The sequence below is a fragment of the Colius striatus genome, chromosome 1 (genome assembly GCF_028858725.1).
Source record: "Colius striatus isolate bColStr4 chromosome 1, bColStr4.1.hap1, whole genome shotgun sequence".
Taxonomy (NCBI): Eukaryota; Metazoa; Chordata; class Aves; order Coliiformes; family Coliidae; genus Colius; species Colius striatus.
Window position 1 is genome coordinate 55,285,949 of NC_084759.1, and position 26,413 is coordinate 55,312,361.

Consider the following 26,413-nt stretch of genomic DNA (forward strand, 5'->3'; position numbering starts at 1 on the left):
CTCAAAAAAATCTCTTTTGTCACTTTCAGAGCCATCAAATCCAGTTCAGGTGGTGAATAAGAGAATTTGATTACAGCCATTACTATGTTTCCTTTTAAAGCCTTCCTTAGCAAGCACAGGGTCTATGTGAAACACTGAATGCACGGGAAAGAAAACTTGACACTGAGTCTCGCAAACCACATGCTCATAAATAAGTTTTAAATATGCTTAGAATATTTTACATGAAATACGACATATTGATATTTTCTACTTGTGAAGATCATGCAGTCCTTTGAACAGACAAGCAGCAATGAAGCACAACATTTTGAAGAATTTCAAATTTCTTATATATAATGTTCAGACTGGGTTTGTAGCTCCAAAAAGGGTTGTGGGTTAATCAGTTTAATTTGAAGAAAGGTAGTGACGAATAAGCAACATCAATTCAACACCCAGAAAGAAACAGACGGTCTTGCACCTCGACAATGCAGTAGCTGTGGGCTTCAGTGAACTTCCACAAAGAATTGAATCTGAAGACACTTAACATAGGAAAACATAGCTACAGGTTTTGGTTTGCTGAAACTTTGAGCAAGCCAGATCATCCGAGGCTGGAGCTGACTAAGATTTGATGCAGTTACTTTAGCTTTGGGAAATGAGGCACAAACACCTGTGTGTGCAGATCTCCATTTTGGTTCCACTTATATCATTCCACAAGTAGGAGAACTAAAAACTACTTAAGGCACTATGTATATGGGGAATTATCTTACATGTGAGATTATGAGCCCCTCCCATATCTGCTACAAAACATTAGCTGATTTACTGAGGAATTTTCAAAAAAAAATGATTTCTTCGGAGAAAAGAATTAAATTACCTTTATGGATGCAATAAAATCTAATCAATGTGTTTTCTGAATATGTTCCCTAGGTCTATTTTTCTCATAAATATTAATGTAAAAAATCTGAGGCTGAAACATTCCAAAATTCATACACTCTGTGTATAAATTTAGAAGCTTTAATGTGGTATTAGCACACAGAGACAGTAAACATCACACTTGGTTTTTAACACATTTAAATGTTGAGTATTTTCCAGCAGAATACTCTCAGGGGACATAATTAGCCAAGTGACGATTTTTCAGATTAGCAAAGAAGCTAGATATGTATATGAAAACCCCTATCATTCTATGATTCTGTGATATGAAAATGTGGGCTGAGAAGTCTGAATTTGCACTAGTGACAAGTGCACGTATTTAATCTGTGTGCTCTGCAGTTGCACGAGGTGAAGACCTGACATTCATTTTCTTCTTTGTAGAAGTGAGTAGACTCAGGTTACATAAGGTTATCTAACATGAAGACTCAAAATCTTGTTTTTCAATTCTCCCATTTGTGATTATATTAACATAATTTAAACTCTTATAACTGAACAACCTCTAACTCAGGACAGGGTGATTCATAATTGATTGATGTCTGGCATCAGTGTCAGGCAAGATCTTGGCTTCATGGCTGCCAGGAAATTAATGACAGTGATCTCTTCATCAGATGACAAGTAGGATAAAATAAAGATTAAATAAATTTGAAATACCCTGTACTAAACAACTTGAATCAAAGCTGTCTGGTAAATTAACATGGTTCATCCACTCACCAGGTTATCAGACGAGTCTCCCACAGAAATCACATTGTCAGTTTAATTAATCGATCAAACTTTTAGAAAAGCTGTTTAAAACTACACACTGATTGTGTTTATTGTTAGAGACAATATATAGGCAAACACAAATATTACCCTTTAATCCTGGATGTATCTTTAATGCTACCTCTCCTAAATGTTTGTCTGATATAACACTCTTCTGTTGATACTTCAATATGCCACTAAAGAAAGGATCATGAATAGAAAATTAGTCACTAGGACAGAAAAAAATTCATATTCCCTTGGGGATATATATGATTTAAGTATGTTATTTATTCATAAAAACTTCATTTGTTCACAACTAAATCCCACTGAACGAGACAGTACTAACAAGTATTTTTCAATAAGAGTTTAAAAATAAGGAATATTTTCAAAAGTTTGCTGACATGCTGGTAAGTGTACATACATTGTGTATATATCTGTCCAATTCACATACACATGTATATGCAGGAGTAAATGTACATTATTAATTCTAAAAAGCAGCATCACTAGGTTTTGCTGCCTATTTCAAAGATGGGAAGATGATAATTTTTAATTTAAGTAGAAAGCAAACCACTTTTTCAGTATTTGTGAAATACAGTCTAGTTTTTACTCCTCGATAGAACAAATATTTTGCTTATACTTCTACTCTACCATTGAATTCTACGAGAATGCTACGGATGGTTTGGCACATCTTGATTAGCTCATTTTTCACAATGTTCTCATGACACTCTGTGTGTCATTTACACAAGGTTTATTTGTCAAAATCCCACAGCACCTTTTTGACAACAAATGTTTTGAAATGCATCCTATTTTGCTTGGCAAAGATTTGTTTTAATGGGTTTGACAGTATGGTTTCAGTGAAGAATTCAGTGGTCATTTAACTCAGTTTAGGAAAATTAAAAAGAGACTCTCGTAAGTTTTAATTTTGAAACTCATGTAAGGTACTTTTAAAGCAATCAGACTTATAAAATGTGCTTTTTCCAAATGATTATTCATCCTAAATTATTCTGCATAAGATGTCTAAGTAATGACTTTTGCTTGATTGTTTCTTTGGTCACCCTCCTAAATAGCATGCAACTTTGAATCCACAGGTACTCTGTGTATCACTTTATGCATCATGAGCATACACAGTAACAGGAACGACAGTAATTTTTTTCAGCAGGAATATTTATGGTTAATTCTGAGACATTCATGGACCTTCAATGGATAAATATCATCATGTCTCCATCTGACGGATTCTTAGAGAAAATAAACTCAGGGCTCTGATGCTGCAGACTTTACTAGTGAATAGCTCTTAGTTCTGAGTATTCTTTACTGAAACCGTCTGTACCGGGGGGTGAGTAAACAGCCAAATTATGTTCTAATCCAGTGTTCTTCAAGAATGTCACCAAGTGACTTATGAAAAATGAATGAATGAAAGAAGATGAGTTCACAAATCTCTTTAAAGCCCCTTCCTACATGAGAAAATGTTTGCCATCTTGATGCTGAGACAGACACCACTTCTTCAAACCACAATTTGGTCAAATACAGAGCTTTCCCCCAAATAAGATTACAGAGGTACTCAAGAACAATTGCTCAGTTAGCAAATTCCCTCCAAATTGTTTTCATGAACATGTATCACATATATAAATCCACTATTTTAAACCAAGTACTCTAGTCTTCTTTTAAAGCACACATGCAGACTGTCTAAAAATAAGCCACCGTAGATTTTGCTACTGACATGTTTTTGCTCATCTTCTCTGTATCACTGTACAATCTAAAATGGGCAAGATTTAGGTTGCATTAGGAGATACAAGAAATAATTCTTATAGTAGTAAGACCATGTAAAAATAAAAATATGTGGATTTTGTCAAGGATGGGAAGCACAGAAAAAAAAGCAGGAAGGATCAATCAGGGCAGATCATTGATTTTGCTTCTTAACATTATCTTCCAGCCCAACCCAAATAGAAGCTATAGTATACATACCAAACTACAACACATGGTGGCATTCTCTATGTAACAGAGGATGGCTTGTACTTTACCATTGACTGGTAGGTATTAGCCACGTTTTGAGTGATGCTAAACATTTTCACTCTTCACGATACAATCCTTTTGTTCTAAAACTACTTGTTTCCTCAGGATGGGTCAAAAAAAAGTTATCACCATTTCTGAATGCTGTTGAATGTTGAGCTGAATAGCACAAAATAAATTTTAAAACAAACAAACAAAAAACAACCAAAAAAACAAGAGAAAACATTGCAGCATCATTTAACTCCTTTTTATTTCTAGGATTCTAATACAAAGTGCCAGATAAAATGTAATTGCTATGGCACTACTTTCAGCTGTCTCGGCTGACTCCTGGCTATCTACTCCAAAGAACTACCTGCAGAACTTGCTGATCTCTATGAAGAGGTCCTGACTCGAGATGGGCAGTGAGGAGGCAGACTCACACCCAGGTGCCCACAAAGGATGCAGAGCAGCTCTCCCACAGCTGCCGGCTATGCCGCATCTCTCACTTTGGTGACCATAATGTCACCAGGCAAGCTGCCAAACGCAGGTGAAGCCTGGCCGTAGTACAGGCAAAGCCAAGCGGGCAGCTAAAGGAAGGGATTTCTGAGAGATGGTTCCCGGACACTGGACACTTGGAAAGCTTACTGCGCTTTGTGCTCTTTGACCTTTAAAGAGAACCCGGACACACCGTGTAACAGGCAGGATTCACGCCACGTCGGCTGCCTGGTCTGAGGGGCTTCCCTTACCGGAGCCCAGCTGCAGCGACCCGAGCCTGAGCCCCAGAGCGGCCTGTGCCCGCCGGCCGCGGCGCCTCGGGCAGGCCGGCAGCCGGGCAGCAAGGCGGGATCCCGACCCTGGAGAGATCCGCGGGGCAGCCGCGCCTCCCGGCCCGTCAAGCCCTTCGCCCGCTGGCGGGGATCCGAGAGCCGCCCGCCAGCCCGCTGAGAGGAGCCGGGGCGGCGGCGCCTGGTCCGGGAAGTTTCTCGCCACAGGTTGCCCCCTCCCTCCCTGCCTCCGTCCCGCCCGCCCCCTGGCAGCCCCCCTGGCGATCCCGGCCACAGGGACGCACCTTGGCGCCGCAACCGCCGCTTCTTGAGCCCGAAGATGCGGACCTTGGAGAAAATGTCCACCAGGTTGCCGTTGCAGAGCCCGCGGTTCTTGCTGGGGCTGTTCCGCCTCCTGCTGGCCGAGGGCCGGTCCCAGTGCTGCTCCCTCGCCTGCCGCTTCTGGCGGATCAAGCCGCTGGCGATGGCCGCTGCCATGGCTGCTCGCCGGCTCGCCTACGCCGGCCGGCGCCGCGGCGGGCAGCAGGGAGGGCGGCGGCGGGGCGCTCAGCCCCGACGGGGACCCATTGCCGGGGGCGCGGGCGAACGGGAGCCTCCTCCGGGCCGAGGTGCGGCTGCACCGGGGCACTCCTGCCCTGCGGCCCGCGGGAGCTGCCGCCACCGCGGGTCACCGCATGGGTGCCCCGCCGCCCCCCCGCGCCGTGCCCCAGGGCAGGGGCACCCGCTCGGGCGGCAGGTGTCTGTGAGCGGCGCGGGCTGGCCGAGCGGAGCGCAGCGGAGTGGAAGGGAGTGGAGCGGAGCGAGCGGGACGCGGCGTGGAACCGCAGCCGGCTGGGTCGGGTCGCGTCGGGTCGGGTCCGGTCGGCAACGTCGCCTCTCGGGGCTGCCCCTCAGCCCCTTGCCGCCGCCCGCTCGCCCGCCGTTGCCATCGCCGCGACCGCGGCGGCGGTTACCGCCGCTTCTTCCAGGCTCCCGCCTGATGATTGCCAAGTGCTTCAGAAATCAGCATCTGGAGAGAGCAATCTTCTTCTCCGGGGAGAACTGTAATCACGGCTCTTCAGTCCCACCCCGCTCCAGCCTCCCCTACACACACAGGCACGCACACACTCACACGCACAGAGGCACGCACCGCTGGAGCTTTTTTGTCCTCCCGAAGGCGAGGGGCGGCGAGGGTGCAGGGGGGTGGAGGAAGGACGAGGGAAAGGCAGGAGAATAAAGCAAAGGGGGCGAGGGGCGGAGGGAAGGGGTGTTGCTGCTGCGGTTTTCTAGTGGGAACCAGCGGGCTCCCGGCAGATCCATCGCCAGCTGCCTCTGGCTCCCTTTAGCTTTCTGGGTGCTTCGTGCCGGGCTCCCTCTCCACGGGGGAGGACGGCGCTGGGCGCTGCCGGAGGGGCTCATGGCTCTCCCCGTCCTCCGGCGCCCAACCCGACACACCGAAGGCACCCTGGCACGCACTCTCTCGCCAGCTGCCTGGCACCGGCTGCCTGCCGCCTTGCCCGCGGGCGGCAGCCCCGCCGCACCCACCGGTGACTCCGGTGCCTGTCCTGCCCGTGGAGGGTGAGGGGGCAGAGGAAGGCGAGTGAGGAGGAACCGCGATCCGCCCAGGGGCACCCCTCGCCCTGCTACCGCCCCTCTGCCCGGCCGCCCCGCCCGCAGCGGGGCAGGGGCACCCATCTGCACACCATCCGGGAGCGGACGGGGCTAGGAGTGTGGGTTCTTCTGCATGAGGTTTTAGAGCCGTGAGGAACAAACACACCTACGAGGCTTAGGTGACCTTCAACCCAAATCAACATGCGGTCTTTGTTAGAAAAGGTTATATAGCACCAGCACACTTTAAACTCACAATACGAAATGATTTTTGAGGTTTCAGGAATACCAAAGCAATTCCATAGGGCACCAATCCGCAGCAGGTAGATTTAATGATCACCAGCACTATGTAAAATGATTTTTTTTTTTTCATAGCCTATGTCTTTGAGCACTAGAGCAAGCACCAGCCAAGCTCTCTAGACACAGAGTCTCTGCCCCGAGGAGTTCACAATACACACCAGATAGAAAATGCCTTGTTAAGTACTTTATCTCATTTCTTTCCTTTCATCTTTTCCTAATGGGTCTTGTTTTTCAAATAAAAGTTCCATATGTTTTGGGTTTACTTTCTGCCTGCCTTCCTGAAGTTTTAACTATCCAGAGGAAAGTTAAAAAATGGAAGCTAGCAGCCATGCAGAAAAAAATTGCAGAGTTGCTCTATAAAGAAGGACAGATACTCGCACAAGGAAATATTGTGTAATAAATATATTTTTTTATACTGTTTTCAGAATGCTCTAATTTCTTATTTCATGGTTCTTTACAAAAATCAGGCTTTGAAGTGTAAATATCCATCGGGAATAATTCACTGTTTTGCAATACCCTGAACCTGATAGGTAGGACTAAGTTTTTGTTTCAGCAGAGACTTCAGCATCTCCGATATTGACCATTATTTCCCTAAATCTTTTAATCTACAAAGGGCTATTTTTATACAGAGGGCAAAAATGTATGGTGGGAACTCTCCTATACAGGGATTTTGTTTTAATACTAGACCAACTAGGAGCAGAACATGCACAATCCGATCTGGATAATACATTTTAATTCTATTTAAGATTGTCTCTAAAGAGATTCCACTAAAACGCATTGGATTTTCTATCTGGCAATTTTTACAGAGTAGCAATTTCCTTACAACGGTTACAATTACCTTAACTAATGCAATTAGAGAAGGTTTCTTCTCTTATTTAAGTTTCAGTTTTGCATACTGCTTCCCTTTTTCTTACTTCCCAGCAGCGGACAAAAGAGGGTGTTGCCTCCCCTCAGTCTCCTCAAGACAGAAACGCTCTTCGCAATGCCGACCCAGTGGCCCATGTCCCGTCCCCGGTCCCTGCCCCTCGGCCCCGGCCCCAGCCTCTGGCTGCTGGTTCGATATGTGCCTTCAGCACCATGGACACGGGCTGGAGGCGTGTGGCCCCGGGACAGCCTCCGCCGTCGGCAGAGGAGGTGACAGGACACAGCCCAAAGTCTCGCGCTCCACCTGGCTCCCGACTCCAAACAAAGGAACGACTGAGAGAGAGTAGTGACATAAAGGCCAACCCTCCACTCTCTTTCATTTTCTCAGGAATTAAGAAATGGGATACATACATACAGCCCTAATATTTGCACGAGAAATTCTATCCAAAAAGACTTAAGTTTCATGTTCTCTTTTGCTGGAAGGACCTCTTTATATTATCCAATGCCACTACTTACTATATACTATCTACTACTATTCCTTTTCCATAGTTTCCTTCAAATACTAAGCCTTTGCCAAAACACACTGACATTTCTCAATGGTATGGTTCTTGGAGTGATGGCAAAGGAAGGAGAGAATGAAGATGAAAATGGACAATATGCCTATAGACAAGAGAAAATGTGTTTCTTACTCCAGAGATCAAAACCAATAGCTTTCTACTTTCATCTCAGAAATACAGAGCAGTTGTTTACAGCCTGAGGTTTCACAAAGAAAACTCAAGAGAGCCATCTGCTGTCTTAACCTGTGATAAAAAGTGTGCAAGTCTAGTCATAGTGAAGATTTTGCCAATAGATGGATTGTAGAAGTATGGACATATTGACTGCCTTAAAGACTACTATGTGCATAAGATTATGCATTTAGGACAAATAGAAATATCTTAGTTATAACATTTGCTACATTAAAATAGAATTTTGTTTCAGATTAACAAAACTCTAGACACGAAAACAAACGATTAAAAGCTAAAGAAGGGGAGAGGGGATTTTCAATACTTTATTTTCCCATCTGTTCATTTCTAATCACCAATTTATCATGGATTTCAGGAGCTTTATAAACCAAAAATGTTTTAGAGTCTTTAAAATTACTTGCCTTGATGAATTTTACAGTAAAACAACAGATATAAACTCTGCATAAAGTACTTGGTTTATTACATGTTAGGATATTAAATTATTATTCTTCAAATTTATCCTTTGCTGTATTATTTGGGACACACTATATTCCACTTTGTCTAATTTAAAACACAAATTACAATGTACTATTTTTAGGCATTAAAGTTCAATATTAAAATATACTCCATTAATATTTGTATAGATACATGTACTAGTGATACATAAAATGCTTTAATAAGGGTTCCATTAGGAAAAAATAGAATCTATGCTTTATATTCCATCCTAACCTAAATACATAGGCTACAAAATTTACAGAATCAAAAAGGTTGTCCTTACCATTTAAGGGTTGTATTCTTTTGTGTGGTTTGGTTTGGTTTGGCTTGGTTTGGTTTGTTTTTTTTCACTTATTGGATGTTTTACATTATGTTGGATAGAGTTATAAGCTACAGAGTCGTTTTTGGCTAGTGCAGACATGAAAACTCTAGAGTTCTTCCTTTCATAAACCATTTCAATATAAAGAAAAAGGTCTTTCTACAGGTCTGTTCTCACATATGTGCACTCCACCCACATTTTCTCCTCACAGAGATCCAGAAACCATTCTTCATATCAAACTAAACCAATTCAAATCAAACCCTAAGAAAAATATCCCAAAGTCCTTGCGAGCATGTATTTTCCAGAAATGAAAAATGCCACATTATTACGTTGCTACTAAACATGTTTTAGTTTCATGAGCTCCAGTAAAGTTTTTATTGCAGTAGGCAATACTACTTGCCAGCAGTAGGCAAACTCCAATCGAATATTCTGGAATATGATGCAAGAAAATCAACCTTTCTGAAATTCTAGAAATCATTAGTAAAATATTGTGAATGCTTTTCCAAGACTCTAAAGAGTTAACCACTGGTTCATGTCCCTGAAAAGGTGTCTTTTTTTTTCTTTTTTTAATGAAGGTGTGTGCTATAGCTGCAGAAAAAAATAATACCTTACTCCTTAAACTTCCATTCAAACTGGAATGGCTACTCTAGGAGTAAAAGTGCCAATTAGGATGTTCTACTCCCCCTCTACTCTGCCTTGCTGAGGCCTGTGTCTGTCTGGAGTCCTGTGTCCAGTTCTGGGCTCTCCAGCTCAAGAGGTACAGGGAACTTCTGAAGAGAATCCAGCATAGGGCCACCAAGATGATCAGAGGCCTGGAGCATTTTCCTTATGAGGAAAGGCTGCAGGAACTGAGGCTGTTTACTCTAAAGAAGACTGAGGGAGGATCTCATTAATATTTATAAGTATTAATGCCAAGAGGTTGGGACACTCCCTTTTTCTATTACATCTAGTGACAGGACAAGAGGTAATGGGATGAAGCTGGAACACAAAAAGTTCCATTTAAACTTAAGAAAAAACTATTTCACTGTGAGGATGAGGGAGCCCTGGCACAGGCTGCCTGGGGAGGTTGCAGAGTCTCCTTCTCTGGAGATTTTCAAAACCCACCTGGACACATTCTTTTTTGACCTGATCTAGGTGGACCTGCTCCTACAGGGGAGTTGGATATCTCTAAAGGTCCCTTACAACCCCTACCATTCTGTGATTCTATAGTTCTATGAATTAAGGTTTAAAAAATGCAAGGTATCTGGGACATTGGGAAAATTCCGTGTCATTTCAAGAAGAGACATCTCAGCAGAGAAAGAATGCTTGTTTATAAATTCTAATGGATAATTTTGTTAAAATTACCAGGTGATTACCAGAGTTTCCAGCTAAGATTGATATTCTGAACATTTGCTGATATTGTTCAAAATTTTGCTGAAGTGGACTGTAATTAAAGTGTCTAATTTACAAGCTAAGACAAAAATGATATAACAAAATATGATACAGTTCTAAAATTAGGATTATTCATATAACTACAAACTGGCATCTGCCTAAGACACACAACATGTACATATGGTGTGGAGGGAAATGTGTATTGGTAAGCAATAGTAACTTTCAAATCTTTATTTCATGTTTTCAGAGGGCAAAGTTAGGGCAAGAGATGTAACTTAACGACTGGGATAAGATGAAAGAATATGTTCTATGACTTATTCTGTAGGTTGGTAAATGTTCAATTTTTAAAAAATTGACAAACTTGAAAAACATTCTGTGATTCTGTGGTTTGTCAATGTAAAAGGTCATATGTGTCTTGAGCATATAAATATGAACAAATTTTCAGATAGTTTATGTGAATTCTGTGCTTATGGTAAGACTAGCATGACTTGCAATGAGCTTTAAACAGCTTAAATCAGGTCTGTCTTAAATGTTCTTGCATGTTAATCCAGATATCATTATCTTTATAAGTTATTGTGAACTTCTCAGAAGACAACACGCTGTGAAGCACTGCAATTTAAAATCCTCCCCCCCCGAACACTTGATGCTAGCTGATTAGACTTTGACAAGCATTATGAACAAAGTTTATTAAATATGATAATATACTTCAGAGAATTTGGTTATCTATGCTTTTACACTGTTCTATATCAAAAGCACGTAACTTTTGATCTCGACGTTCACAATGCACACAAGAAGCCAAAGTCGCAAATTTACTGAATACGTTGGAGGTCCTATGTAGTCAATTGTTTAAATAGGTCAGCTAAATCCCTTTAAATAAGACAAAAGCAAGCTTCCAGTATATTGTTTAAAGGACAGCACATACTTTAGCCAGCTTCTTCACAAGCTTTGGACTTGCTCAACTTTATGTATCCAAGTCATAAGAAGAAACATTAAAACATAGCTAGTGTATATGCAAGAATAAATTAATCCACCATGCAAGGAAGTTGTATATTAGATAAACGGTTATGCAGAGCACTATCAAAACATAACCATTAGTTTGCATAACTATTAAGGAAGCATAAATGCATATACCAGCTCAAAGCAATGGCTTAGCTAGCACAATATTTGTTCTGCATTTACTGGTGATATTTCTCTCACAAATTATTTGGGATATGTCTGCAACTTGAAGAACTGAGTCCCTCAAAGGACAGAATACCTCTATACAAGTAAAGATTCAAGTTAGGGAACTGAATAACTGTCTTTTCGATGACCAATAGGACAGCACTGAATAGATAGTGGCCTATTCTTTAGAAATTATGTAATTCTCAAGTTGCTTTGTTTTGGTTTTGCTTTTGTGAGTTCGCTTTTCTCTTTCTTTTCCCAATGCTGAATTTCACTGATTACACTGTAGTAAGGAGTCTCAAAAATAGTGCTATGTCAAGGAAAACGCCTGCTTAAATTTAGAGTTTAATTTTCAGTTCTGTTGGCTAATTCTTTGTACCTCAACAGTGAAAAGTGAATGGAGATTCTTATGCTATTTTTAACAATCAATCTTTAGGCAATATAAGCTCCTAACTTTCACCACATCTCCCGTGACATCTCTCATGACTCCTCCTACTTTTAACTCTATCTCTGCTTTACTTCTGATACCAATTATTTTGAGACCAAATAAACAAAGAAATCAGCTGGACTGTCAGGAGAATCTGAACAGCATACAGATCATATAAGACTATATATAGCTCAGCCAGGCCCAAAATTTAACTTTAACAAACGTCTTTTAAACAACAGTCAATGGCTAAAAAAAAAGAATCAAGTTCACTTTCTGGGGCAAATCCATAAATGTAATTTAAAATTAAATACACAATGGTTTCTGCAGTGACATATATATATGATTTTAACTTTAAAAATTAAGTAATTATCTTAAAGAGAGATTCTTGATTACTAACAACAGAAACATATTGCCATTTATTTTGTTCCCACTCAAGCTAATAGATCTGCCACCAGAGTACTTCAGACAAGGCTCTGGTGGCACAAGCCAGAACAATGATTTTCGTTAAAGAAAAACACCTCCCCCGCATCCACTCCTATCTCAAGTCCACACAGATGCACAGAGCAATTTAAGATTTAGAGACCTAAAAACAACACCGAGAGCTTCTTTATTCATTTTTTTTTTCATATGCACAGCTTAAAACAACATCTGTTGCATTTGCTTATCTAGCCACAGCAGGGTTTTTCTGTTTTGCTTCAATTCTGAAACATGCAACAGACTTTGCTATTCTCCCAAATAACAGAGAATCTGTAACATGAGTCTGCTTAATTTTGTTTTACAGCAACAAAAGCAACAGCATTTCTGAGAAGTTTGGTCTCTACAGTGAACTTTCTCTACAGCCAGTACAGAATGCAGAGCATGACAATATGTAAGCCGCTAAACTACTTGCCTGACAGTACTCTCCTGTGAGGTTTTCCTACTCTTTGGATAAAAAAAAAGACAGGGTATATAGAAAAGTAGCCATCAATATGAACATTTCTAACTGTAAGGAAAAAAATTATCTCTGTGGATAGCAGTGGTTTGGGGAACGTTTACCAGTATACACGTAGGGGATTGTTCTTTTCATAGACTGGCACCACATCACAATATTTATTGGTTTATTAGATGTTCATTTTCCTACTGACACCTTAATATAATAATTATATCCTTTGATCCGTTTGTTAATTAGAATCATTAAATCACTATGGTTGGAAAAGACCTTTAAGATCACTGAGTCCAACCACTAACCTCACACTGCCAAGCCCATCACTAAACTAAATCATATTCCTTGGCACCTCATCTATGCATCCTTTAAATATCTCTAGGAATGGGGGCTCCACCACCTCTCTAGGCAGCCTGTTCTAATGCTTAACAATGCTCTTGATCAAAAAGTTCATCCTAACGTTCAATCTAAACTTCCCCTGGTGCAACTTGAACTCTTTTCCTTGTGTCCTGTCATTCATTAATGGAGAAAAGAGTTCGACCCCCACCTCACTACAACCTGCTTTCAGGTAGTTGTAAAGAGTGATCACGTCTCACTTCAGTCTCCAGCTTCCTTAGCTGCTCCTCTTAAGACTTGTTCTCCAGACTGTTCACCAGCTTCATTGTCCATCTCTGGACATGCTCCAGCACCTCAATGTTGGGGTTTTTTTTGTAGCTCAGGGCCCAGAACTGGACACAGTATTCAAGGTGCAGCCTCATCAGCGCTGAGTACAGGAGAACAATCAACTCCCTGGTCCTCCTGGCCACACTATTTCTGATACAAGCCAGGATACCATTGGCCTTCTTGGCCACCTGGGCACACTGCTGGCTTGTACTCAGCTGCTGTTGATTTCCATGGGCCAGTTTTCCAATCACACACCCCCAGGCCTGTAGTATTGCATGGGGTTGTCGTGGCCCAAAGGCAGGACTGAGCACTTGGCCTTGTTGAACCTCACACAACTGGCCTCAGCGCATCATTCCAGCCGGTCCAGGTCCCTCTGAAGAGCCTTTCTGCCCTCAATTAGAGCTATGCACACACCCATTATTTCTGTAATGAAATAAGTAATATCATTGCATGCATATAACACACATAGATAAAATGCATGAATATCTAAAACCATACAAAAATTTTTTACACGTATGTACATGAGAGGGTTGTTGTATTTATAAGAATTTTAGGCAATTGCTAAGGAGGTATTTTTATTCAGATTCCTTGTCCAAATACCATTTAAAAGTGAATAACCTGTCTGCACATGATATAACATGTAAATTCCTACTTAGACGCAGAAACTATGTCTTCTGTCTTAAATTATCAGGAAACTCAAAAGGCTTTCCAAGCAATAAATACATATATGTGTGTATGCGTATATAACACATACGAAAAACTATATAGCCCAAGCTAATTGACAGTATTTTTCTAAGATATTCATCTTCCAAGATATTGATTTTAAATCTTTAAATAAGAATTTCTTGTTTTCTTCAGAACAGAAATGAAAGCATAGGACAATGAGGGGGGTAAAGTGTTGTTTTTCTGGACTTTAAAAACAGTGGAGATATTGGATTTTGGTCATCTCAGAGACCCAGGACAAAAAGCACATTATATCCATTACAATGAAATGCTGAATAGAAAAGACAAGTAGAGACATACATAAATTGCTAGCTTGAGAAGAAGAAAGATGATTCCCTCCAAAATACATCCAAGAATCCTGTAAGTATAGAAAGTGTTTTTCACCAGTGACAAGAAGGACTGGAACACGTCTGTCTACACACTTGCATGCATACATAAACACACACATATCCACAACACAGCTTTGTGATGGAAGAAAACATGAAGGATGCTCCCTGAAAAATAATTTAGAGAAAAATAGTCTTCTGCTATCTAATTTTGCAAAATAACTTTTTGATAGTCATCTATCTTTGTTTACAATTCTTTTACCATTTATTTTCAAATAACTTTTGGGTTTGCAATCCATTTGATACTATTTTGAATACATTTCCAAGGAAAAGAAAAGCCCTGAAACGTAAAATCCTATTATTTTCTTGTTCTACTCTAACACAGTATGTCTCTGGGTACTGCTAACAAGGAGAAGGTAAGTCTGTGAAGATGGAAAAAGTAGATGTTGAACAAAGCTGGCTAATGCTGCATTTACCCATAGGGTGAGCCTTGATCTCTTCTGAGAATGAAACCCTCCTTCACAGAGGAATGTCCCTGCCTTTGAGGTTCAGACACAAATGATGTTTTCTAAAAAAAGTCAGATGCTGTGTTTCCCTGTTTCCAAATAAACAGAAAGTTCGACACAATGTCTACTGTCTCTACTGAACAGAGTAAATTGATGGAAATAAATCTCTGAAAACAAGTATGCTTTATCTTCTTTTTAGTTAATCTGGACAGTCAGGAGTATGTGACATGTTAATGCATTTTATATTAGTATAGGTAGAAACATTTGATTTTTTTCTCCTTGTTGCTTTTTTCACTCTATTATTTTCCTTGATGGAAAGATTTTCTTTGAATTGACATTCTATTGTTAAGCAACATATGGAAATAAATATTATCTATTGCAAAAAAATGCCAGAAAAAAATGGATTAAAATAACTTCTTAGATACTAGTCTTTTCTCCTCCTCTCTTTGATAATCAGTCTACTTCAGCTCTAGCTTCATCATTACTTGCAGTAATTGCAACATCAAGCTGCATGTTTCACTTTTCATATAATTTTACTATCTTTTTCTTTATTTCAAAAACGATAACTAGACAGATAGAATATAATCAATACTACAAGTATTTTTAAGTCCTGAAAAAAGAATTGCAATGCCATGTCATACTACCTTGCCTATGTTCCTGGCTATTAGTTCAAATACCATAGAATTTTTTTATTAGCAGTAACAATGTGAATCCTCCTGATGTACTGACCTGATTTTACAACGCAATCCTATAAGCCTAAATTACAAAATGACTCACAGCTAAAACTCCTCAAAACCTTTCCACAGTATATCGCTCTAACGTGCAGTGCAATTATCTGATTTGCCAGCAGTGGACACTGTTACTCTAGTTATTCACAGATACATTGATGGGGGGGGGGGGGGAGGAAACTTGCAATACACACTGGTAGATTTTTCTTTTATTACTTGCACTGCTGCAAGAACTTGAAGTTATTTGTCCCAGACAAAGGCTGAGTAAAAATTGTATGGTAGGAATATTTTTCAACATCTGTGTGATAGCATATAGACTGTACCTTTCTTTAAAAACCCTATTATTTTGAAGTGACTTTAGGAAAAATAAATGTAAACTTATTAACGTGGGATTACTCTTTAAAAAAAAAAGAATAACATAATAATTTCAAGCATAGAAGGTGTTCTGATGCAAAAAATGAAACTTTTTTTGTTCCTCTTTTTCACAGAATGATGATTGTGACTATGAAATTGTGCATATTTTGGATTGCTCCTATAAAATTGTTACAAGTAATGAAATCAGCAAGCTAAACAATTCTAAACTGAATATTTACTTCAATAGCTTGTACCATTTGTGGAATAATATCAACATTCAAAGTCTGCAAAGAATGTGTTTACTGCTACTTTTACATTGATACTTGTACAAGCATTTTGAAGTTAAACAGGAATGTGGCCTTTTGGTTAGGAATAAGGAATAGATAGCTATAAGACCAATACAGAGAGTTACAGAAGGATTATCTAGGAATAAGACTAGCTAGGTGGAAGAAAGTTTCCATTCATTTTAGAGACAAAAAGAAAATCTACACATTTAAGAAAAGCAATGCACAGATTTAATCACAGATAACAAACATTACTTTCTTAGATCCAGTTGCAAAAGTTACAGAAATCAATTTCTGATTTTAATATTCAAATGACTCAGTAAGCTCCCACTAAAATTCTCACCAGTCTAAGACTACTATATAAATGCAGTTTTCATGTAACAAATCTTAATGCTGAATAGCACAATGCTCATTGTCAGGCTAATGCAGCTGAAAAATTACAAATAGGACGATTCTAATAGTCTCTTGTGAGTATGTGTACACAGGACACTTAGAAAGCCAGAACTATGCTTTCTGTTGCATGAAAAGTCAGCTGCAGATCCAGCCTTTGTTTGGTTTTTATGGTTCATCTGGAGATTGATATGTTGATGTGACTTACCATGCAGTGTGACCATGCAGAGCTGGCAAAGTTACACATTAAGATGTCTCTAACATCAGATGGTCTAACACTGTTGTGAAAGTGCCTCCGAAAAAAAGCTTGAGAAGTTTGGGAAGGTTGGTGTGAAATCTAGCTTCTAGATGGCTATATTTCCATAGTTGGAAAACTTGAGCATGCATTGGGTCGATGACTCTTTGTTCACAGCCTCTGGATAGAAGTGACTTAGAAGACATCAGTCAGTGCATGAATCCAGTCAATACAGAGTAATTGGACTAGACTGAGAGACTACTGAAACTGCCATCCAATCACATCTTATACTTGCTCAGCCTTGAACATCTGTAGGCAGAACACTGTCCCTTCCCAAAACCCACTTTTCCCAAGCCATTCACCTTGGAACTGAACTTGCCACTGGTTTACAAAATTGCTGTTTAGACTCAGTCTTTTGGGACACATTTATTACCAGAAGTCTCCAAGTACTTCTTACGTTGCCCTTCAGTGTTCAGGAAAGCCTTGTGTTAATTTCTCACTGAGTCTCAAAGCTTTTGGACTTATTTCCAGACTTAGTTTAAGCACTACGGAAACTTGCTTTAGCTACAGATGTAGAGAGGAAGAGCTAAATTAATACCAGGAAACAGCTTGATGAGTGGAAGCTCTTTGATGCAATCCAAACTGTGCTCTGTAAATAATAAGTCTGGCTATGCCAGACTGATAAGAAAGAACAGAAGTAATTGCAAATGGAACATACTGGCAGCCAAATTGCTCTGAACCATAGCTCCTTGACTATTATTCTCTATTGAGAGACAAACTCATTCTTTCTGGGCCTTAAAGACTCAAATATAGAATATCTAAACATCATCATTTATGGTAAAAACCTGAAGATTTAAACATATCAAATTCATGAAATACCGTGCTGTACGTATCACTCAGCTAAGTAAGATCTGAATGATTTTGTTTACAATTGGCTTACACAAAATAATAGTTCTTTGATGCCACTCTTGTATTTAAATTTTCTGCTAAATCCTTGTATAGGTAGGTCATGACAAAGTTGCCTTAACATGAATTGCCCCAGAATTTCGATGAACAGGGAGCTTCATAGTGATATTAAACACTCTCTGTGTAAAGTCATTTGTCCAACACAGATTCTGAGTTGCTGCATGCAAGACACCACTTTTCTTCCACTGTCCCTAAAGGTAGTCTTTAGATTTACATTCAGAAGCCTCATTCTGCTCTTCTGAAATGCATCTCTAATACTTAAAGCTGTTGAAAGCATTTAAGCTCATATAGGGGTTTTTACCAACAGAAGTTTAAGATAAGCTTTTTGAAAAGGAAATCTTCAAAGGTATTATAAAAAGTTATTAGTTTTCTGTAGTTAATAAATCATTGTTTGAACTAGATTTTCTGTTTTCCAGCATTAGCTGACATATCTTGGATTTTCTTTTTTTCATGTTTATAATGCTCATGATCATCAGAAATCTTTAGCCATTTAAATTTTCTCACACAAGCCAACAAGGGTGTTAATTAAAAGATTATGTAAAATAGTTTTAGCCTGAGGCCTTAAAACATAATAAATTATCAAGGATTACTGACTTTCACACATTTAGTTGTATCTGCTGAAACTTTAATATTTTTTGTCTTGTAGCTCTGATCATTTTTCCTGGTTATTCAGTGCTGTCTGAACATATTCCAGGTCCTCTTTCCACCTTCTCACTACACTTAACCAATAATCTGATGTAACTCCAAAACCTAGTGTGTATGTACTTTGTTATATACAAAGGCTCCCATTGTGTCTTCATATTTGAAAGGAAAAAAAGAAGTGTTTTTTTAATCTAGCTAGAAGAAAAAATAGTAGTATTGGCATCTATGTTCTTTATGTTAAGAGACGAGCGGCTCTTCTATTTCTCTGCAGTTTAGTGGCAGATATTTAATAGTAGTGGGTTTGGATGGGAGGGGAAACAGAGAGTAAGAGAATTAAATGAATATCTGAGATTCTCTTTGTTGTAAAGCACTCCTAGATTGCAAGACATTTTCTAAGAAGAACGAAAAACATTAGATGCCTTCACATACTCTGAATCTTCAAGAGTATTTCCATTTTAAAATCTAGTTCCAAGTTGAGGTAAATATTACTATTTAATTACTATAAAACTTGTTGACAAAGGTCTTTGTGCACTGAACTAAGTCAATTATTGATTAAAAAAAACCCCTACTTGATGCAGTTCCATCACAAAATTAGATGTTATTTTGTTGAGACAGAAAACACAAGTTCACTCCTTCTAATCATCAGCACATTTTGATATTTCTTTGGGAAACTGAATTTAAATTTCACTTGTATTTGAAAGTAAGCTAAAGCTACTGCCCTGCTCTGCTTTGCTTAGTTTTAGCTGAACACAGAACTGCAAGTGAATATTCCCCAGTTTTTCAAGATCTCATTCTGGATAGTCAACTCTCAAATGGATATTAAAGACAAATATATGGCTTTTTCCTAAAACATGTTTCCTGTGTCCTTTTTTCTTTTTTTGCTGGACTGCACCATCGACCCACCTGTTGCTCTGCTCCATCCCTTTGGCCTCATTAACTTTGCATGCTACCAAAAAAACAATTCTCGCACATCATCAAGATCCAGTCTGCAGGGGTTTTTTTTAATTATTAATTAACTTGTTTTGGATCCATTATAATCAAATCTAATGCTTTGTTTTGTGACAGGACTTTCCTTTGTACATCACTGAAGTGACATACTAGTGTTAGAACCTGACGGCTACCTACTGAGCTCTGTGGAGGACTAACTCACACTCTTTGTAAGTCTGGTATCTAGTGCAAGGATTCAACTTCTATGACACATATGCCAAGACAAAGCTTCCAGCCCACTGATGATCCCCCCATTTCTGATTCCATCACCTGTTCATCTCAGTAATAGCTTCCTCCTACAATGTAAAACAGAAGAAGGAAATCAGTGCTGTGGCCAGTATCAGAGAATTTGGAAAGTTCTGATGTATAGCACAACACCCTTTTTCCTTTAATATAAGTCAGACTGTGTAGACTAGCTACCTTTAGTATAAATAGGATCATATTCTCACTGGTGTCTATGTGCCCTTTTAGTATAGTGGTAATAACAATTCCTAATATAGGAAAGGAAAAGAAATCTGGAGAATAGTAGATAAATTTTAAGAGGCAAAATACAATTTTCTCTCTGACATGCTCATTATTATTGTCAATTATAGGTAATTTCCTTGCTTACCCTCTCCTCCCACCATGTGCCAAATAAAAGAACAAAATCCTAAAGCAGACATTAAAAAAAAGAATATAAAAAGGAAATCAAGATGTATTATTTCAAAGCCAAGATCATAAAGACCCAGAACAGCTAATTCATTTGTAATGCTACTTTAGCTGATTACTTTCCAATTGATATCAGTTGCTATTTTATGAGAATCATCAAAACCAAAAGCCAAAGTAGTACAATCTCACTTGGAAGCTGAACTTTAGGGTAGGTGAAATATTACTGTATTCTCCCCTTCCACACACTCTAATCAGCCGATGAAGCAAAGAGCAGCAATAATGCTTAAACTCTCTCAAAATATATTATTATATACTAGAATTTCCTCAGAACAAGATCAAAGCTAATTCCTTCATGCTCTGTGTACCACTGATTCAGCACTGTTAATATTACTCAGATTTTGGAAAAAGCCCTCAATATTTATTATAGCCCCTTAAGAAATCTTCAGCTAATTAAAGAAGTATTACTAACAAAATACTGAGTGGGAGATTGTGCAGAAATGCATATATAATATATATGTGTGTATATACATATATATGATACAAACAAGCAACGAGCTCTTTTAAGGCTCAGATTCCCTGTAGATAAGGATTTATAAATATAAAAGTTGCAAAGAACTAGATTAAGTTCAAATAAATTTCACCAGCAGGGGTTTGGAATTTTGGCTCTGTACAGACCAATCCATCCAAAAGAGACAAATATCCACTCAGCTTTCATAGATTTGGGTGAGACATGAGGAAAACATTTAGTAGGCCTGGTACAACAGAAACTTTTTTCCACCCAGCTACACACATGGAGTTCTTCCCTGTCTATCCAGTTTAGGTTCAATATCTGTGTCTTTGTAATCCAGGCTGAGATTTTACAAGCTCATCTTGTGCTACCTGTAGATAGGTTACTTTCATCTTTTCTATCCTTACAAAATATTTTATTTCTTTTCTGGATCTCTGTCTCACTCTAGGTACATGAGAAGTACCATATAAGCTGGTTTTGCTCTGCTGAAGGGCAGGTTCTGACCAGAATCAGAGAAGTCACAAGGCAAAGGGAGGATTCTTTGCCTCTAAGCATCCACATTGTACTAAACCGCAGCCAGCATGGTACCATTTTTATGATGACATCAAAAAGAAGAGTGAAAATAGGGATTTTTTTAGCACAGTCAACTTGTCTTTGTGTTTAAATGGTCATAACTTTTATAACTTTCATAGATATGTCAGAAAGTTTTCAAATGAGAAATAAAGAAAGCAGTTAAAATTCATTAGCTACATCTATTTCAGCTAAATAGTTCCTCATGGTAACAATTACATTCAAATCTTGCAAAAGTCACTTTCAATAGAACACAGAGATGCTAAATTCATTCTAAAAAGATCTTGGGGTTTAAGGGACAATATTAATGATATTTTTAATATATATATATTTTCTATGATCCTGAGCAGCAATACTGATAGACAACCTTCGACGATTATTATGCACTTGTTTGACTAGCTAATTTTTTATTAATCTCCTGAGCTATTAATCTTTGTGAATCACACACCATCAGACAGGCTTCCAGTATTTTATAGTGACAAAAATTACCTAATACACTTTCTGTCTCACTATCTTTTGCCTCCAACTTTTTGTCCACTTATTTCCCATCTTCCAACAACCCTTGTTTTTCCCTTCAGCTTTCTAAATAGTGTAATTAGTCACCCATCATCCATCCTGTTAAAGGGTTTTACACGGAACAGTCACTGAAGAGGGTAAAGAACTGCCATAGCAATAGGAGCTGAAAGCCAAGAAACCCCTCTTTCACAGGAAATTGTTTTGTTACAAAGCTACTGACATTCCCACTATGCCCCACTCAAGTTATTTGCTGCACAGCCTGAACAGAAGGAACAGAATGTCCTGTCTCATTGCCTCATCTGTAAACTGCAATTCCCAAATCCCTTCTAGCTGCAAAGGATATGTATCTCATCTCTCTCATTATTTCTATAGTCCTAGGCAAGTAAATGTATAACTACAGAGGCTATATGTATTTTAAAAATTACATCATTTTCTGCTGGGCCATCTGCATAGAGAAATTAGCTAAGCTCTAATATTTAAAGCAACAAAGAGGATTCTAGGCCTAACCTCAGGAAGAGGACTTGGGCTGTAAATATCAGATAAATAATTCCAGAGTAGTTCATAGCGCAACTGCTGAAAATAAATAAAGATCCTTTTTGTTATTAAGGACAGAGAAATACAGATAAAACAAGTTTTATGCACAAAATGTATGATTCTGCTTGATAAAGAAACTGCCTTTGCAGTCATAAAATGAGAAGAAATTCACGTTTAGAAGTCAGATGTGAAAAACACCAATACAACTTTTGGCCAGAAAGGTAAGATGGAATTTCTTTTTGTCTGAATGAGAGTTTAATATGATAGCATACAAAAGGCCAATATTCCAGTTAGCAGAAAACAAGCAAGTCTTTTTTTCTGACATAGCCTGGAAATGAAAGGTATAAATTCAAGTAATACTGTCAGTTGCTAGTGTTATAAGCCATTTTAATGAGAAAATTTTACAGCAAGTTCCTTAGCCATTAACAAAACCAACAGCTACAGATCAAAAGGCTGAAAAACAATTTGGAAACATTGAGCCATTCACCACTTCTTATATTTAATGGTGCAAGGTAAGTAAAATTAATTACCATATGGATATCAGTACAATGCACAAAAGAAATGTCAATGATTAGACAATGAACATTCCCTCTTATCAAGACATTCAACGTGAAGACAGCCTCTCCCTTCTTATTCATCTTCTCCCCAAGTTTTAAAGATCGGAGAGGACAAGAGGTATGGACATAGGATATTTTAAAGACTTTTATATTGAGAAAAAGAAGAATCTGTAGACTCAAGGAATATTCAGACTATTGTAATATGTTCACAAATGCACTGGTGTTGTTCAACACTGCATTTCTAGATCAGCTACTGTGCTCCCTTCAAAAAGTAAAGCTGAAAAAGAAAAGGTAAAGCAAATGATTTTGATTCACGCAGTACGTGCTTTCAGCTTTATGAGAAGATACAGACTAGCCTAACTCAAGCCTGTCATGACTTCTGCTCTGAAATTCAGTGATACTTTGCGCAAGTACTATCATCATTCCACAAGGCAAGTCCTATGAAGATCTATGGTACTGTGGTCCTATCTTGTTTTTCCTCCATAGTAGCTGACTGACTTTAGTAAGCTAGTAATACATTCACACCATTTATAGTGTATTCTATAACGCTCTTTTCAGATTATATTATGACTGCTAACAGCAGGCCCCTATCAAGATCTATCTTGATGCAAGAAAGGGAAAAAGACTACAAACAGTGAATTAAAGCCATGAAGAACTACAGGGTCTAGTGACCTGTAGCTCTGATTAGAGTTTAAGTTCTCTCCCACCATCAAATAAAAACAGTATCTAGAAGAAGTCATGGTGTACTCAAGAGCTAATTAGTCTTGGAAACAGAATCAATAAGAAGATAAATTTATCATTCAACTATTTCTTCAAAGATGTTGCTATTGAACAAGTATGAATGACAGATTCAGTGAATCAAGCTAAACAATGTATAGAATAAAATATTGTTTATAAACTAGAAAGAATGCTTGCACATGAACATTGTTTTGATTTGTTCACTGACCTGTTTTCCCAATTATTTAAAACATAGATATTCAGTGATTAGGCTGTGTGAGGCAACATAGAAACTGCGTATTTATATTTGTTATGATGTTGAAAACTTCTTTCGTGCCAGCCCACTTCATAACAAGTACTTATTTTTGTCACAGCATAGCATTGATGAAATGACTTCTCATGTAAATCAATGGAAAAATATCAACAATTTTGATAGATCAGAACCAAAATAGCTGCGAATACAGTACTCCATGTTTATTTTCAGCATTTAAAAATATCCTTCTCTGTTGGAGCAGTGGGGCAAGAGCTGCTTGTAATTTCAGCTTGCAAATTTTGAAATACAGAATCATAGATCATTTAGATTGGAAAAGACCATTAGGATCATTGAGTCCAGTAGTTAACTCAGCACTGCCATGTCTACTGTTAAATCATGTCCCTAAGTGCCACTAGTACATGTCTTTTAAGTAACTCAAGAGACTGTTACTCAATCACTTTCCTGGGCAGCCTGTTGACAAACCTTTCAGTGAAGAAATTTTTCTTAATATCTTATATAAACCTCCCCTGGCACAACACTAAATACAATAAAAGTGTAATGAAATATGATATTATAGTTTCTGCTTTTCTGTTATGATGGATCAGAGTCCAGTATGCATAAATTTACTTAGAAACCTTAGAAATTCATGTCAAAAAATTACTCATGTTGAAATAACTGTCATATAGAAGAAATGGTGAGAAGTTTTTGTGTCATCTTCCTCCAAAAGAAAGTACGTCTTTATACCCCTGGACCCCCAACTCTAGACTGGAACAATATAGTAATCTTGTATTTGTCTTAAGTTTTACAGGTAAGAGTAGGGAAAAAAGCAGAAGTGGGGGGAAAAAAACTAAGGAAGAAAGAAGAGATAAGTAATAGCTACTCAAAAACGTGAAGAAAATTGTCTCCCAGTGATGGCAGGAAGTATATAGTACAATTCAGAAAGGAGGTTTGCAAATATAAGTTAACATAATTGCTTTTAAAGTGTTGTCCTCATTAAGGTTTTTTATTATACTATATTATTCCTTTCAAATAATACCAAAGCTTCTTAATTTGCTATAGCCTGTATATAAAAAAGTCACCTTTTCTTTACAAGATATTTCACATGTGTTTTTAATAGTTTGAGTCCAACTACTGGTTAAAGAAATGTCTCTTCAGGCTGAAGCATAACTGAAAATGTTTGACCTTTCAAATGTTAGTTCAAGTCTGATTTACATAAAATGAAAGGAAGCAGGACATGTGGACTAAAATCAGTACTAAAAAAGTTTTGATTCATCTCATTTTAACAGTCTGAGAAACAAACTTAATTTCTGTTTAAGGGATATTTCCTCAAAATAAGTAAAAATAAACTGTAAATATCTCCCAGAAGAACTGTCTTATTCCACTAGATTCAGAAAAACACTGCTGAGCTATGCATTCTGCTGAATTAAGATAATTTGCACCTAATTGATGGCTTCACACACACTGATGACTGTGAGAACATCTTATCTTTGAACTCATTCTCAATATCCTACATTATGAAGTGAAAGATTGTCAGAGACTTTCATTAAATCGTTACATCAAGATTTTACATTGCACGAGATACAGGTAGACACACAGAACAAGAACACGCAGTGTATTACTCATCAAAGGCAACATGAAATACATCATATCAGAAAGGTGTTCTTTAAAACTATATGCAGAGAATGTAAAAACAAATTATGGACCCAGATACCCAGATTATAGTGAACTTAACAATGATATGAGTACTTTTTATTTCCACGGTGAAGCAGAGAGAATAACAGTCAGTGTTTTATATGTAAAAATTGAGTTGGTGAGAAATGCATGTTGGTCTTCTGAACATTTGGTTCAAATTTTCAACATTACTAAATATGCAGTACCATTTATTATCTTGGAGTTTTAATAATTAGAAGTTTAATTTGTGTGTTTAAAATTGCATAATATATCTTTTCAGAATGTTTTGAATATCTAATAGTTTGCACTTGTTATTAATGAATGATTCCTATTAAGAATTGCTTACAAATAACTGTAGTCATGTAAGTCAGATATATCTATGAGACTTTGTTGATTAAAGCACATTAACATTGAAACACACATAGTGAATTCTCAATATTCTATATTCTATAAGAAATTAAGGGAGAGGAAAAAGAAAGAGTATTGCCAATTCCAGAAGATCTGCTTCACTTAATATAATGTAAAAAATTTTGCTGGAAAATCACATTTTCATGGAACTTAAGAGCAAATTCAACTCAATCTAAAAAGTAGGAGGAAAAAACATGCATGTTCTTGACAAAAGTTAGTCAGTATAATCAGTCATCATGCAACATCACTTTTTTTCGGAGCCTTGCAACAGGTATTAATATGCAAAACAATTACACTGGATGAAAATGCCTTTCCAAGGAAGGACAGACAAAGAAATCAGAGAAAGAAGTAGATGAATTAATTTTAATTTGTTTAGGAAGGAGGATAAAACCAGAATGCATTGTTTTCTAAAGAATTTTAAATAGCCCAGCGTTTTACTGAAATGCATTATCCTGTTACACCGCATGAGCTATGAAAATTATGTCTTATATGCTTTCAATGTCAAAACCCTTTGTTAAATCTTCTTTAAATGTGTGAGGTAATTGGTTTCAGCCATCAAACAATGTTTTAGTTAAGGAGGAAGGCCATCATCACTCCATTTTCCAAAAAAAAGGCAAGAAGGACCTGGGAAACTACAGGCCTCTCAG

At 38.2% G+C, this 26,413-nt stretch overlaps 1 protein-coding gene across 3 annotated transcripts in view; it reads right to left on the minus strand.

The window, feature by feature from the left end:
• Nucleotides 1–26,413, minus strand: part of FGF14 (fibroblast growth factor 14) — a 394,127-nt gene that overhangs the window by 122,389 nt on the left and 245,325 nt on the right. The window contains exon 1 of one of the 3 annotated variants that reach the window (XM_062020550.1): nt 4,697–4,889. The exons of the other annotated variants lie outside the window; for them this stretch is intronic. Within the exon in view, the coding sequence (XP_061876534.1) occupies nt 4,697–4,889 (193 nt within the window). Of the gene's footprint in view, nt 1–4,696; nt 4,890–26,413 lie in introns of those variants that run through there. 3 annotated transcript variants of the gene reach the window in all.